Consider the following 15,867-nt stretch of genomic DNA (forward strand, 5'->3'; position numbering starts at 1 on the left):
TTCATGTTTAAGGACCAAGTTTAAAGAACATATTAGAATAACCTCTAGATCCAGATGTGACCTTTGTCCCCTGTAGGGATCAGATACACTTGTACTTCCTCCAATACCCTCCCTCTCCATCACAAACATGACAGAGGAGCCAGAGATTCGGAAATCCAAAAAAACTCTTTCCACACAGGAATCGCAGAACAACGACCTTCAAACACAGGAAACCAAATGATGCAGATGATTGCAGAAAATGTTCGCCTGTCGCCCCCTGCTGGATGCCTAAGGAAGAGTAGCAGCTCTGCCTCTGAAAGCTCAGTGTTTACTCGCGGGTCTCCTGATAAAAATGTCAAACCCACATGGAGGTACAGACAAAGCTATGTTAGTACTCTTCAAAAGTTTGGGGGTTTTAAATGTTTTTGAAAGAGTCTCTTCTGGTCACAAAGGCTGCATTTATTTGATCAAAAATACAGTAAAAACAGTGAACAGTTTCAGTTACACTTTCAGTGGACACTTTCAATTAATGTTAATTTTTAAGCGTGGCAGTAGAATCAAAAGTACAGAGTTACATTTAATCGTTTAGCAGTTGTCTTCATCCAGAGCAACATTTTTTTGTAAGACAGGAACATGAGAAACTATACTAAAATAAAAATTAAACATGAATCATTTTTGTTGTTTATATACAGTAAATATAAGAATCAGAAACCTTTATTAAACCATTATTAGTGTTTATATTCACACGGATATTGTTTGTTGGTTTGATGTAGTTTTGTTGTGAAGTGTTGATGCTGTGAAGGACATTCGTGTCTCAGATGGAGGAGGCGTGAGCTTTGCAGACGTAGCGGTAGTGGCGAGAGCAGTGGTCGTCATTATAGCGTCCATCATGATGAAAGTGAGCGCAGTCTTCACCGCCTCCCAAACCGTGAGCCGTCCAGTCATCTGGCTGACCAGGCATCCATTCACTGTGCACACACACACACACACACACACACACACACACGTGATGAACGCTGGCGTGTGAACGAGGCTCCTGCCACTGGACACACACTCACCTCCTGATGATCGTATACGGCGTCCCATCCAGCCATTCCCACTCACCAGTGTGGCCGTCAGTCAAACCCAGCCAGTAGAACAGAGGCCTGGTCTTACTGACCACGAAACTCTGAACACACACAATTACTAAAGCACTGATTGAGTCTGAATAAACATGCTGCTTATAAAGAGAGTTTTAAAGTGTAGGAGATCATAAGAACGAGGGGAGAACAAGTGTTGTTGTGAGTATTATTTATTATAGTAGAGTAGTAATAGCAAGTTTTTTTTTAAAATAAATTAGACAAAAACAAATAGAATAGAATAGAATAGAATAGAATAGAATAGAATACAATAGGTAAGTGCTAGTATTAATTGGTATTGGTATGGTGGATGGTGGTATGATTTGTGTTTTTTGTCTTTTTTTTTTTGAAAATGGTTAAAGACTCAGCTGCTTGGATTGAGATAGGCAGGTCATTCCACCAGCTGAAAACAGTCCAAGAAATTGTGTTTAGTTGTGTGTTTGGTGATGGTTGGTTAGTTTTGATGGTTTAGTTGTTTTGATTTGTGTCTGTTGTTTTACTTTATTTCTGCGGGTTTACTTGTGTTGTTGATGCTGTTGATTTAGTTGTTTTCATTAATTTGTTTTGGTTAAGTGTGTTGGTTTAGCTTTGTTGGTTTATTCATGTTGGTTTAGTTGTGTTGGTTTGGTTCCTTTAGTGTATTTGTTTTTGATTAGTTGTGTTGATTTATTTGTCTTGGTTTGGTTTGTGTTAGTTTAAATGTTTTGATTTAGTTGTGTTGGTTTAGTTGTTCTGGTTAAGTTGTATTTTTAGTTGTGTAGAGTAGTTTTGTTGGTTTAGTTGTGTTGGTTTAGTTGTTCTGGTTAGGATGTGTTGGTTTTGTTGTGTTGATTAGTTCTGTTGGTTTAGTTGTGGTTAGGTTGTGCTGGTTTAGTTGTGTTGGCTTAGTTGTATTGAGTAATTCTATTTGGTTTATTTGTTCTGGTTGTGTTGGTTTAGTTGTATTGAGTAGTTCTGGGGTGTATTCCAGAAAGCAGGGTTAACTTACCGTGAACGAAACCCTGAACTCTCGGTTGATTAATCCCAAACCTTGCTAACTCGAGGTATGTGGTTCCAAAAACGCATCTGGGAGTAAGTTCATTCAACTCAGAGTATGTTCCTGGTTAAGACTCAAGACATTCTCAACAGAGCGACGAATCGACGAGTCACTATGGAAATGGACGCTAAGAAAAAGCACACCAAGCTGTTTCTTTCTTCTTCTTTTGTTCATTAGTTGTTTACATGCTTAGTGCATATCGCCACCTAATTGATGGCTGTGCAATCATTTATATTTTTTTTCCATTTAATCTTTAATCCTTAAGAATGTGAATTATATTGTTTTTTGTTTTATGCTAATTATATATTAAGTCATATCATTGAGATATGTATTCTGATTTAGAATATAGACATTATAGAAAATGCCGATCTATGTCGAGGTATGACATAATATAAAATGTAATAAATAAAATAAATAAATATAAGTTAAACATTTCTTAAGTTTAACATTATTTTATAATTTATACAGATAACTCTTATATATGCCAATAAAAGAAATAATCATATTAGAATAATAAATTACCTTATTTGTTACTTATATATATTAGCGCTTCCTCATTCTCAAATAGAAAATATAAATATATATATATATATATATATATATATATATATATATATATATATATATATATATATATATATATATATATAAAATAGGCTATATTACATATTGTAATATTATATAATGTTGTGCGCTATCTGTCACGCCCACTGAAGGCTTGCTGAAGTGAACTAACCCTGGAACATAACCTGCTCCGGAGCAGGTTAAGTTCAGAGAGGTAGTTGCTATGACTACTAACATATCCTTAAAGTTACCTCCGTTTTTGGAACCGAAAGTTGAGGTTATCCGCTTGCTTACTGTTAAACATACCCAGGTATGTCACATAACCTGCTTTCTGGAATACTCCCCTGTTGGTTTAATTGTTCTGGTTAAGTTGTGTTGGTTTAGTTGTGTTGAGTAGTTCCGTTGAGTAGTTCTGTTGGTTTAGTAGTGTTGAGTAGTACTGCTGGTTTAGTTGTTCTGGTTAAGTTGTGTTGAGTAGTTCTGTTGGTTTAGTTGTTCTGATTAAGTTGTATGTCTGGTGTTGTTGGTTAAGTTCTGTTGGTTTAGTTGTGTTGAGTAGTTGTGTTGGTTTAGTTGTTCTGGTTAAGTTATGTTGAGTAGTTCTCTTGGTTTAGTAGTTCTGATTAGTTGTCTGGTGCTGTTGGTTAAGTTGTGCTGTTTTCGTTGTGTTAGGTTTTGTTGTGTGGCTAAAGCTTTTGGTTAAGTTGTGCTGGTTTAGTTGTGTTGAGTAGTTCTATTAGTTTAGTTGTGTGGCTGGTGCTGTTGGTTATGATCTGTTGGTTTATTTGTGTTAGTTTAGTTGTTTTGGTTTAGTTGTACAGTACGGATCAGCTCTGACCTTCTCCTGTTTGCTTTTTAAGATGAGCAACTCTGATCTCTTCTTCTTACACTCGTCTCTGGCCGCGTCCCATGGCATCCCGTCATCAGAGAAGTAATAACAGTGTGAGGAAAAGAGCATCCATCCATCAGGACAGCACAGCTCCTGCGTGTCTGAACACACATACGTGTGTCACGCTCTGCACAAGACATGAGAACACACTAATACAGCATCACTTACTGTTGTTCCTTATCTTGTTAATCTGGCATTTCAGACCCGAAACTGTGTCATGGAGTGCCTGCGCTGAATCCGACACTAAACAAATATACATATATTAAGATCTGCAATGGATTTACATTCGTTTGTCTAGTTTGGTTTGTCTGCATGTGTATTTGTATGCTACTTACTATCATTAATCATGCTTTGCATCGTCTCTTGGTTAAACTCCAGATTGCTGATTTCCAAAAGCAGTTTATGTCCTGAACACACATCAATAAAAAAATATTTTACTTCTATATTTGTGGTAATAGTTGAAAAAAATCAGTGAAAAACTAATGTTGGTGGGATTTGATTTTTCTTTCATTTCCTAGTTGAATTACTAGTTAATAAATAAGAGCGATTGATTATGTCAGATGAAAAAGTCATTTAATTTGGATGAATGATGATGAAGGCTACATTACCGTGTTCCTCTAGGTCACGTGTTCTGGTTATGACACTCACGAGTGTTTGCGTCAGATTCTGCATGTTCATCTCTGTAGTTGAGAACTTCCTGTCAAACTTCACATCTAACAAAACAGAGTTACACTTATGAAACACTTTTTTTATTGATGGCTCCAGTTTAAACTTTGTAAAATGTATGAAAATATGCACTTCGTGTACATATTCCAAATTACTTTTTGGCCTTATTATGCTGCGTTCAAGTCAAGTTTGTATTTACAAGTTGGGAAGTAGTTACAATGCCGATGTACCTTTTCTACCAAAAAAAAAAAAAGTTTTAAGTAAAAAAAAAAGGGTTTAATCCTTGTGTCTGTTTAAGAAGTTACTTAGAAGTCCTTAGAGGACAAACATGTCCATGTAGAAAAAAAGGTCATAAAAATGTTATATGTTAATTTTTTCGCTTTCACAGATACAGTTTGTGTTTGTTTGTTTACCATAACTGGCAAAATTGTATTAATTTTCAGTATTTAACCCTTTAAATTAGTTTGTATTGTTGTGTATATATAAAAATTGTTGTTTATATAAAAACATCTATATATACAGTATGTATATATATATATATGCTCTCTTCCTTCTTCCCAGTGCAGTGGGTCCATGCTGTGCTCCTGTGGGGCTGGTCAGTCACACCCTGCTGTCTGTGGGAGAAATGAGAGGGCGAGTTAATGCTCAGTCTCATGGAGAAGTGTCTCAAAGGTGGCAGGGCTTGCGTGGCTTATGTAGCCGCAACCTGTTGAGCTGCAGCTGTGACCAATCAGCCTGTGATGAGGACGGGCAAGTGTTCCTCGACTTGTTTCCTGGTCCTGCTGATGATATGAGACAGTAGGGGAGAAATAGGGGGTGGGTGGGGAGTGACCCCTGACAGACCTGCGTAAGCTGCCCAGGTCCGAGAGAGGCCGTCAGTGCTGTCGTTCGTGGCTCCAGCCCGATGACGCACCACAAAGTGGAAGTCCTGGAGCGCGAGGAACCATCGGGCCACCATGGCATTGGTGCCCTTAATGTGAGCCATCCACTGAAGGGATGTGTGGTCAGTGACCAGGGTGATCTTCCAGCCAAGGAGGTAGTAACGCAGCTCCAGGACTGCCCACTTGATGGCCAGGGCCTCCTTTTCCACAGCCGCGTAGTTTCTCTCGGTCAGGGTCAGCTTCCTGCTAATATAAATGACAGGATGCTCCTACGTTCCTGGATCTGTGACAGGACGGCTCCCAGGCCCATGTCGGAGGCATCCTTCTGCAGCAGGAAGGGGCAGCTAAAGTCCGGGGCTCTGAGAACTGGCTCCGAGGTGAGGGCCCCCGTCACCCCCTGGAAGGCTTCTTCCGCTGCTTCTTCTGGTTAGATGCTATCTGCATTTCATTAGCTCTGAACTTGTACTCTGCATAATGACAATAAAGTTGAATCTAATCTAATCTAGGGGTAGAAAAAGATGTCTAAGGTTGCTGCAGGATGCGGGTCTGCATGGGAAGAGAGGAGAACACATCAGGGAACTGACCGACCAGGTGCTGCAGCTCCCTCTTCTGGGCAGCCGAGAGGTGGGGGTTGATGTCAACAACCACGGGATCAGTGATGGCTAGGGCTGCGAGCTGGTCTCTAGTCCCAACCCACTTCTTCAGAAGGTTGATGTGGTAGAGCTGCTTGGCTCTTCTCCTTACTGGATGACGCACACGGTAAGTCACCGGCCTAATCTTTTCCAGCACCTTATAGGGACCCTGCCAGGTGGCCAGGAACTTGCACGCAGCATTGGGGACTAGGACCATGACTCGGTCTCCGGGCTGGAACTCCCATGGTTGGGCTGCCCAGTTGTAGTGGCGTTGTTGAGCCTGCTGCATTTTACTTTAGTGTTCCCTGACTAATGGCATGACCCGTTCGATCCACTCATCTCAACATCTGCTTCAGAATCTGATTAAAGCGTTGGACCAGTCCGTTAGTCTGGGGATGGTAGACTGTGGTCCTCAACTGCTTCACCCACAACAGCCTTTTAGAGGTTAGCCATTAGCCAGGACAGAAAGGGGGTACCCTGATCAGTCAGGATCTCCACTGGGATGCCGACTCAGCTGGAGAGCAGGAAGAGTTCCAGGGCAATGGCTTTGGCGGTGGCTTTTTAGAGGGGAACTGCCTCTGGGTATTGTGTGACATAGTCGACAATCACCAGGATGTATGTTCATGTCTCCGGGCAGACTTAGGTAATGGCCCCACAAGGTCCATCCCGATGCGCTCGAAGGGTATCAGCGGACTGGCGGTAGGTGTCCTGGGTGACGTCACTTGGCAGGTCGGGCAGGCTTGGCAGAACCACTGGATGGTGTTCGTGGCCCCTAGATGCCCTGCCAAGAGATGTGAGTGGGCCAGCTCCAATACAGTCTCCGTCTTCGTGCGTGGCACCACCAACAATAATTTTTCCTCCCCCCTTCGCTGAGTGACACAATAGAACAGACCGCTTTGGACGACAAAATAAGGGAGAAGATGGGGCCAGGCTGAGCTTCCTTGCCTTCGATGACCCAGACCTGAGTCCAGCAATGCTTCAGCCTGTCGTCCTCGCATTGTTCCTTTCCGAATGAGCCCCCTCCTGTCACCTGTTGGAACACATCATAGAAAAAGTTAGGATTTTGGGAGGGGGACTCACCTTCTCTCCCACTGTCTGAGGACAGAAGAACGGGGCGTTGACGAGGTCCTTTCAGGGCCTCTGTCTTCGGCGGCCCCCTCTTGGGCTGGCAGACTGCGTAGCCGTGGCCAGCAGGCGGTCAAACCTGGGCCAGTCTCTCCCAATCAGCACAGGGACAGGAAGATCCTTCATCACCCCAACTTCCACAGGCCAGGCGCTGAGAGCAGCAGAAAGGGTCACTCTGCGAGCTGGAACTTGTGTATCTCTGTGGACATAGGTTATGGGGAGGAAGGTTTTATACTCCATACGTGGGGCGAGAATATGAGACCAGTACCAGAGTGACTGCACTGCCGGAGTCCAGGATGGCCAGGGTCAGCTTTCCATCTACTTTCACGTCCACTTCTGGAGCTCCAACTGGCAGGTCACGGTGCACAATCCAGCCTGCCAGCCAGGTCCTTGCGGGAAGCACAGGGGCCTCCATCGGCATGGGCTCACCCCACGGAGAGCCCTGCTCACTGGTCACTGGGTGCCTTCCGGCACGCATCGCTCCTGGATTACCCTCTGGGGAAACGGTGGTGCTCGCTCCCCTGCATCCCGATGTTGAGCCGTATCCGCCAGCTCGATAGCCTCCACAAGCTCCAAGGTGATGGTTGGGTTCCTCATTCCAACTGCCTGTCGGTGAGATCAGGGAAGGGCTCGGAGAAGACGGTCTATCACCAAGCGTTCCACCACCTGATCAGCCAATAAAGACCCCTCCAGCAGCCAGTGCTGCGCAAATCCTGACAGACAGTGCACCCTGTTTGTTTTCTTTATTTTATAAATGCACAAAGGTTTGTTGTTATTATGTGTGTATAAAAATAAAAGTAGACCCTTTACAGATTCGATTGATGTATTGCTCTTATCTGTACGATCAAAACTGAAACTGCAATTTGTTAATTTCGGTGTTATCAGAAGACGCCACAAAACGCGCATCCGCATTAGTCGACCACAGAGGGTTAATGTCTGCTTCTGAATGGAACTCGATGATAAGTTGTTTCAATTCCTGTCTCCTGACGATTGTTATAGACTCATAGCAGACTTTATTAATTATGTCCTCGACTTAAATGGCTCTGAGTTTCTTGTTGATGTCGAGGATAGTCATCTTGTTCTCATTCAGAAGCAAAGGGCATTTCAGCTCACCATCTACCAGCACCCTCCACATACCGTTCCAATGAGCCTGCCCCTCCGTTCCACCCACACTTCCCTGAGTTCTCCCAAGTTTCGCTTCCATCGTCAGTGGTCAGCTCCATGGTCAAGCAAGCCGGCCGCTCCACTCTCAAGCCCACAGTCATATTCAGTCCAAAACCCTATGATGACAGCAGCCATCTCCTTTACCTCAGCCCAAAAGAGGCGAATGAGGTGGAAAAGACTGTTGGCTCTTGTCCCTGACCAGAGTCGAAAGAGGGCTTCTGTTCCTGAATTCAGCCCAAAGAGGGCTTCTATTCCCGTGTCCAAACCAGAGAGGGCCTCTGTTCCCACGTCCAGCCCAGAGAGGGCTATGGTTTCCGCATCTGGCCCAGGGAGGGCCTCAGATCCCGAGTCTGGACTAGAGAGGGCTCCTGTTCCCACATCCGGCCCAGGGAGGGCCTCAGATCCCGAGTCTGGCCCAGAGAGGGCTCCTGTTCCCTGAGTTTGGCCCAGAGAGGGCTCCTGTTCTTGAGTATAGCCCAGAGTGGGCTTTGGATCCCGAGTGCAGCCCAAGGACGGCTTCAGTTCCCAAATGCAGCCCAGGGAAGGCTTCTGTTCCTGAGTGCAGCCCCGAGGGACTTCTGAGTCCAGCCCAGTCCTTGTGCCAACCCAGGGGGACCCAGAGATTCCCTCCCCAAGAGAAAATTTTTTTGAGGGGTGAGGGGGGCTATACAATACGTCTTCGGCTGTAGTGGCCGGGCCATCCAGCCATGGCCCCCTGAACTGCCCACTCCGCCATGGCCCCCTGAACTGCAAACTCCGCCATGGCCCCCTGAACTGCAAACTCCGCCATGGCCCCCTGAACTGCACGCTCTGGCATGGCCCCCTGAACTGCCTGCTCCGCCATGGTGTGTTTGATGTTTTGATGTGGAGTTATCTTCGGAATGGAAATATGGATAATATATTTGTAAACATATTTTTATCAATTATTTTATTACAGTAAACATACTGAGGTTGAGAAAAGTGGAGAAACAGACTCAATTGAGTCATTTAATGGCTCCAAATGATTCAAACTCAATTCACTAACAAAAAACATCAGAAAAGTCATTCATTTTCAATTTTGACATCACTTGCTATGATTTTAGAAAGCACATAGTTATGAGTGAAACTGAGGTTTTCGAAACTCTGAATCAATTAAACCATTGCCTCGCAAAATGATTCACTTTGAAGCTCTCCAATTGGATCATGTATCGTCCTTCAGATCGGGACTTCAAACTGCATATTGCAAATCATTTGAACTACAGTAGATGAGGATTCAGCACATCTATCGCTAATCATTTGATTCAGATTGGGACTTTGGAGCATGTATTGTAAATCATTTGATTTAGATTGGAACTGTAGCGGTTTTTGGCATGGGCGAACCGGGCGGCCACCTGGGGGTGGCATTTTTTCATGATACATGGTGGGCGGCAAGAGCAGTTTAAATAATTTTTTTTTTTTAATCCTCTGCACTGCCACCATGAAGTGGTTTTTCTAGTTATCTATCATTTCACTGGTGTGGGAAAGAATTGGCAAAATTGATGCTCCTGCTTGCTGAGAAGTGCCGTGAACAGAAGCTGTGTGAGAAGGGGAAAGGGGTAATTATTAAGTTATCCATTTCATGAAAGAAGGGCTAATGTTAATTGGTGGGTATAATTTTTAAGTTTGTTAGCCTTTTTGCTATGATGCTTGCTATACGTATACAACAATAATTCAGTTTTATCTCAACAAACACGAGATCTAATTTCACCATAATATTGTGCTTTGCAACAAAACTGTTACAAGTTCAAGCCCTTTAATTAGCCAACAGAATTTTCAAATCTGTGTAATTATAATTTAAATCAGACTACTTTTCAAATTGTATTTCATAAACCAACCTCTCAGACGTTATGTCAAAACATTATGGCGTTTCAAATCAAAAAATGACTTTGTTACAGAACAGGGCATTGATTTCATGCATGTCTACTGTAGAGGACTTCAGGACTTAAATCATGTTTATCAGGCATTTTGGGAGACACAACAAGTGAATATGGAAATAAATTATACATCAATATTCCTATGAAATATTAGATATTGTTATTATTAAAATGTTGCCAATTATTACTCCAAACCAATTATTACACTTCTTTTTCCATTAAATGTTGCTCCAAGAACACATTAGTATGGAAATTAGATACAGTGTATAGATACATTGCATTGAATGGGAATATTAATTTATAGCCATTTTACCCACATATTGCATGAAGTCAAATGGTGTATCAATTCATTACATTATTTCTTTCATGCCATAGTTGAGAATCAATCTTTATACAAATTTTGGTTAAAAAAAAAAATGAAAACCCAAAAAGTTATTGGTGATTGAAAAAAAAAAACCCATTGTTTTTGCCTAATTCTCTTAAGTGCCCTATTCTCTTAAGTGTGTTTTTCAAAAGTTCTAATGAAGGAATTGTGCAATTTAGAAATATAATTTTCTCTTCACATATGTTGTTATAATACAATATAAAGAAATTTGTGGGTTTTTTTTTAGGGGGGGGGGGGGGGGTCGGGGGGTCTCTCGCCCAGGGTGTAAATTCCGTGTAGAACCACCCACTGGATTGGAACCTTGAGCGGGTTCATGAATCATTTTGCAAATTGAAAGTTTGTGATATTTGTGCTCCAGAAATCCCAACCTGAAATATGTTGGTTTGTGAAGATTGTGACTTCAGGAGCAGGTTCGCAAATCTTTTGATTCAGATTGGAAACTTCAGCGTACGTTTAAGTGAATCATTTGCATTAGATCAGAACTTCAGAACGAGATTTGTGAAATCATTATTTAGATCATTTTGATTCAGCGGGACTTTGCAATTTTTTTTTTTTTTCTAATACTTTTCTTTCTTTTTTATTAAACTGGTGCAAATCATCAAACCAGGCAATTATTAAAAATAAAACAATTATTAAAAGTATACACAGATAGAATCCGGCTAAATAAAATTATCCATGGTTTGATTTTATTATAGAGTAAAGTGTGTAATTGAATTACCATTGCAACATATAACCCGGTTTTACTACAAATACCATGGTTAAACAGTGTAGCAAAATTATGGTTAAATTTGGGTTCCAGTTTGGGGGTTATGCCCCACTCAATGTCAAAATCAAGAAGTCGCCCTCTAGTTAACTTGTAACATAAGATCTTTCCGACAGACTTAAACCCATTCCCCTTCTGGACAATATAACAGTTATTTAGAAAAAGAATAAAGACAAATAGGATCATAACATGCTGGTATTATGCATATGCTGATGTTTCTCGGTCTTGGTTTTACTCACGGATCACATATACTGTGATGATCAGTCAGCAAGTAGAACCAGAAACGTGGTTACACCAGATCGCGGCAACACACCTGCCACCGCCAGCGACCCGACAGAGGGCGCCGCTACGATCATGCGCACAGACGAATTCTAACACCACACACCACACACACTTATTATGGGTTGAAACTTTTTTTTTTTAATGCTAGTATATTTATCAAGCAGGGATGGGCACCCGTGTGCGGAGGTGCACTTATGCATTGTTTATTTATTAGATGTGGTGAAATAAATATAATACAATTAAATAAAAATAACTTTTAAAAAACTATAAAAATAGTGATTCATATTTTATAGCAGTCCAATACATAGTATTGTAGCAACTTGTTTTTTTAGTAAAACTCATAAATTGCCTAGCCTACATTTATTCTTTCAGTTGCAAATGGAGGATCTTATGATAGTTTTTACAGTTTCAATACAAAAACCAGAGAGGGTTTTTGCATATTAACGAAGGGGTAGTTCACCTGAGAATGAACAATTCGGATACATCTTCATATACGTATAACCTCGAAGGGAGACATACCTAGGTGTATGTGACTAGCGTTCCCCCACGGTCAGCAGAAAGTGAGAAATAAGTGTTAATTTTTGGGATTGTTTCTCACCCCGCCCGCCACCCATTCCCTCGCACCCCCTAATCTCTGATATTTACTTTATGCGCGCAAAAGCACGCATGGATTCCTCTACAGGAGGCCTTTATTCAACCCCCGGAGGCAATCATCTCCTTGAGCCCTTGTGAGGGACCTTTTATTACAGATAATGCGTACTGTATTTCCGCGTCTTCTGAAGCAGTTGACAACAAACACCACTGTACCCCCCACTTGAAAGCTCATTGTGTGGAAGAGCTAAGGGACAATTTTTAATATACACGTCATATGGATTATTCTGAAAGCGAAAGTACGCTTTAGTCGCACACACACCTAGGATGCTTCATAAGGGTGAGATAGAAGATGTGGACGGTAACAATTTTTCAATGTCTCGAGTGAACTAGCCTTTAAGTGCTGCTCGTATGTACCGATTGACGCAGTGGGTGAACGCTAGGTATTGCAGTCCAAATTCACAAAATATTGGAGAGGGTTTTTTCACTACCGGACCCATCCTCCTTAGAGCTTGGAAGCACACCACAGGTGCCCAGATGACCGACACAGTAGCAGAACCAGGAACGAGCGCACTTGGCTGATGAATGGAAATGAAAACTAGTAACGTTTTCCACCAACTGGCAACCCGGGATACTAAAAATACAATTCTAGGATTGACAAAAATAAGGCCCCAGTGGTAGCGGGTTCTACCAAAACCACATTAACAGAGATCAGTGACAGCTTCTCGGCCCGGGAACGCACATTTTCAAAGCAGAATAAACTGACTGTTACAGGACTGAACAATGATTCAATGAGGTAGGTCATTTATGTTGGCAACACCGGCTCCGGATTGATTAAAAAGAAAAAAACTATTCCAAGCGAAATTCATTTTCGAGATTTCAGCAGATTACTATGTGATGATTTTTAAAAAGCGCGTACGTGATGGGAGAAGATAACAAAAGCTTTCGTCGGAAACTTCAAATCAGTTAAACACCATTGCATCGCCAAAAAGGATACCTACTGATTTGAGGCCCTCCATAGCTCGGACTGATGTGTCTGGCTGAATCCATATGCCTTCAGACTTCAGAAGCGTGTATGCACAAAATCACTTGATTCATATCTGAACCTCGGAGCGGGTTCGCAAATCATTTCACGAATGAAAGATTTGTGATATGCAAATCATTATTCAGATCAGGACAGCTTCGGAGTAAGACTCACAAAAGCGTTTGATCACGCGAAATTGACGGACTTCAAGCACTGCTGAGGGGTGTAGTTGGAATATATTTCATATGATTTCTTGTTTTTTACTTTGTGTGTTGTATTCATCTAACTGAGAAAACTATGCCTGCAGACACTAGCTGCTTGGTGACAGATCTTTTGGACAAGTCGTGAGAACTGCAGAGGAGTTATCTCTTTTGCTATTGGAGCAGAATGTGAAACGCAATTATTATATTTGATGTTTAGGCCTACATTTCTGTTCACCCCCAAAATATGTAATAAATACATATTAAAGTGAAGTGTGAACTTACAAGGAAAATACGTTTGCGGTCTCCTTCTACTATTTAATTCAGTACATCTTTGTAATTATGTGTGAAACACAACAATTTCATTTTGTGTCACTCAATATATATGACAGCCTACATTTTAGTGTTTTTTTTTTTTTTTTTACAATTTTTACAATTTTTATTTTAATGAATAATATTCTAAAACTGATATTTTATGAAGGAAAATGTGAGTGATGTTTGTCTGTGCAGAGCTGAAGTGATCTTGTTGCCAGGGTGTTGATGTTTGGTTGCTAAGATATTACAAGTGGAATGTTTCACTTGTTGCTGTGCGATTCTGAGTGGTTGCTAGGATGTTGCTAGGGGGAGAACTCAGTGTGTGTGTGTGTGTGTGTGTGTGTATGTGTGTGTGTGTGTGTGTGTCAAAGGAGGTTTGTGTGTGTGTGTGCTGAATAGAAGCTACAGGTCAGTCTCCAATGAGCAGATGGAATGCTGGGGGGATGCAGAGCAACACACACACACACATGTGTGTTTCTGGCTCTCTCTCTGGAGTGCTTCATTGACTTCCATGTGTTTTCTACTGAACTAATGATGCTTTCTATCTCCTATCCCACACAACCAAACCGTTCTGTATTTTCCCATATGAGATTAACTTACATGTTTTTGTTCTCTCTCACACCTTCTCTCAGAACTCGGTATCATCACTAGGCTCTGGATTGCTGCAAACTCGTCTGTATATTCGTTTGAGCTGGGCTCCCGGATCGTGCACGGCCCTCTTGATGACTGAGTATGGACCTGCAAACACACACGTTCAGGAATGTCACATCAATCATTCGTTCCCTCATTTCACTGCAGGGGAATGATGTCACAGCACAGACGACCTCATCATGTTGAGATAAAGGTATGAAAAAATGGCCCTTCAGTTTGGTTTCCAGACCAATGAAACACTGATGCATGACTGGACAGCAGGGCTGACGTCCCGGCTCAACCAATCACCAGGCGAGTCAAGAGCTCAGGCTGAGGTGTTCAGGAGGGCTTCTATTGGTCGAGATGCTTTTGCACGATGCGAATTCAACAACCCTGAACTTTGATTCTGCAGCAGAAGGCGAAGCTTCTTCACATGACCACTAGTTAGTTAAGCAACGTTTACCTCTATCTGTTTTAATGATGACAAGAATTCAAGAGTATTGAAACTCCTACGCAAGTGCTTATTTACCAACCAGTAACTCCAGAAAGAGAGTTTGAAAAGCTTTTTTAAAACAGAGAAAAAATTTAAAAGATAATTTGGACATTTAGCTCCGCTTTAGATATTAAAAATGATTTAGACTTTGAGAGAAACTGGCAGAAATAAATAAATAAAAGTCCCTGTTATTTTTTCCACAGTTTGAAATATTAAAGAACATTTACAGCTTTTGATTCTGTAGTTTCATGTTTCATACACATTTCTACACGAGAAAACCGAAACACTTGAAAACATATAATGTGAAACATCAACAGCTTTAGTAACAATTAAAAAAGTAACTCTATAAACAACTAAAAGCCAGAAATATAAGGGAACTGACGACCCGTGGTTCTGAACCTATTTCTCACTCGAGCTTCTGGTTGTTAACTCAGATGCATCTATGATATATAAGCTAAACCCAATCTAGAATAGTTCCAGACTGTCAGTCCCGTCTGTCCACGAAATCAGATTATTGCTACAGTAGTAATAATTCACAAGATACTTTGGATTTATTTCAGGGAAACTTAATATATATTTTTTTCTCACTTACCTCCTGCGTGAGAAATGAATCCTGCTGTGTGAGTGTGTGTGTTTTTTTGTTTTTTTTTTGTTTTTTTGTTTGTGTTTGTGTTTGATTTGAGGTTTTTTTTGAATTGAAGAATATTTACTTTGTGTGCAGTAAACATGAGCTGATGGTATCTGTGCTGTTGTGCGTGCATGCGTTGTGTGTGTGTGTGTGTGTGTGTGTGTGTGTGTGTGTGTGTGTGTGTTTAGTTGTGTGTGTGTTTCATGTGTTCAGCGTGAAACTCATGATTCCAACCATTTTATGTTTCTCTTTATTGTATGCCAGAACATGATAATGAGAGTCCAGACAGCTGGCGCGCTAAAAAGAACATCACAAAAGAATCCACAAGTAATCCACCAGCACTCAAGTGCACACGCATCAGTGAACATCTGGAGAAGACAAAAGATGAAACACATCCAGCATTAAGAGCGCTTTTAACTCAAATACATAGAGGTCTATAATCCCATAATAACACTTCCTCCAGTGAAAAAGTGCATCTCTTGTTGTCTCTCACATCAGAATCTAGACACATATTTGTTTAGGAGCTGTTTAAACGCTGCTTGATCTGTGCTGATTTCTATACTGATTCGGCCACCAGAATCACTTTGTTCACTGGAGGAAGTGTTATTAT

The 15,867-nt window shown here is 41.5% G+C and overlaps 1 protein-coding gene across 1 annotated transcript; it reads right to left on the reverse strand.

Moving 5' to 3' along the window:
- Positions 1–420: 420 nt before the first annotated feature.
- On the reverse strand, positions 421–15,257 carry LOC122141935 (asialoglycoprotein receptor 1-like). Its single transcript, XM_042750791.1, has 7 exons — positions 15,222–15,257; positions 4,195–4,299; positions 3,922–3,993; positions 3,755–3,829; positions 3,536–3,687; positions 1,038–1,147; positions 421–947 (listed from the first exon to the last, which is right to left on the reverse strand). Exons 2-7 carry the CDS (start codon positions 4,262–4,264, stop codon positions 794–796), a joined length of 633 nt encoding a protein of 210 aa, XP_042606725.1. The 5' UTR covers positions 4,265–4,299; positions 15,222–15,257; the 3' UTR covers positions 421–793.
- Positions 15,258–15,867: the final 610 nt, after the last annotated feature.

Source organism: Cyprinus carpio, chromosome B23 (assembly GCF_018340385.1).
Source record: "Cyprinus carpio isolate SPL01 chromosome B23, ASM1834038v1, whole genome shotgun sequence".
Lineage (NCBI taxonomy): Eukaryota > Metazoa > Chordata > Actinopteri > Cypriniformes > Cyprinidae > Cyprinus > Cyprinus carpio.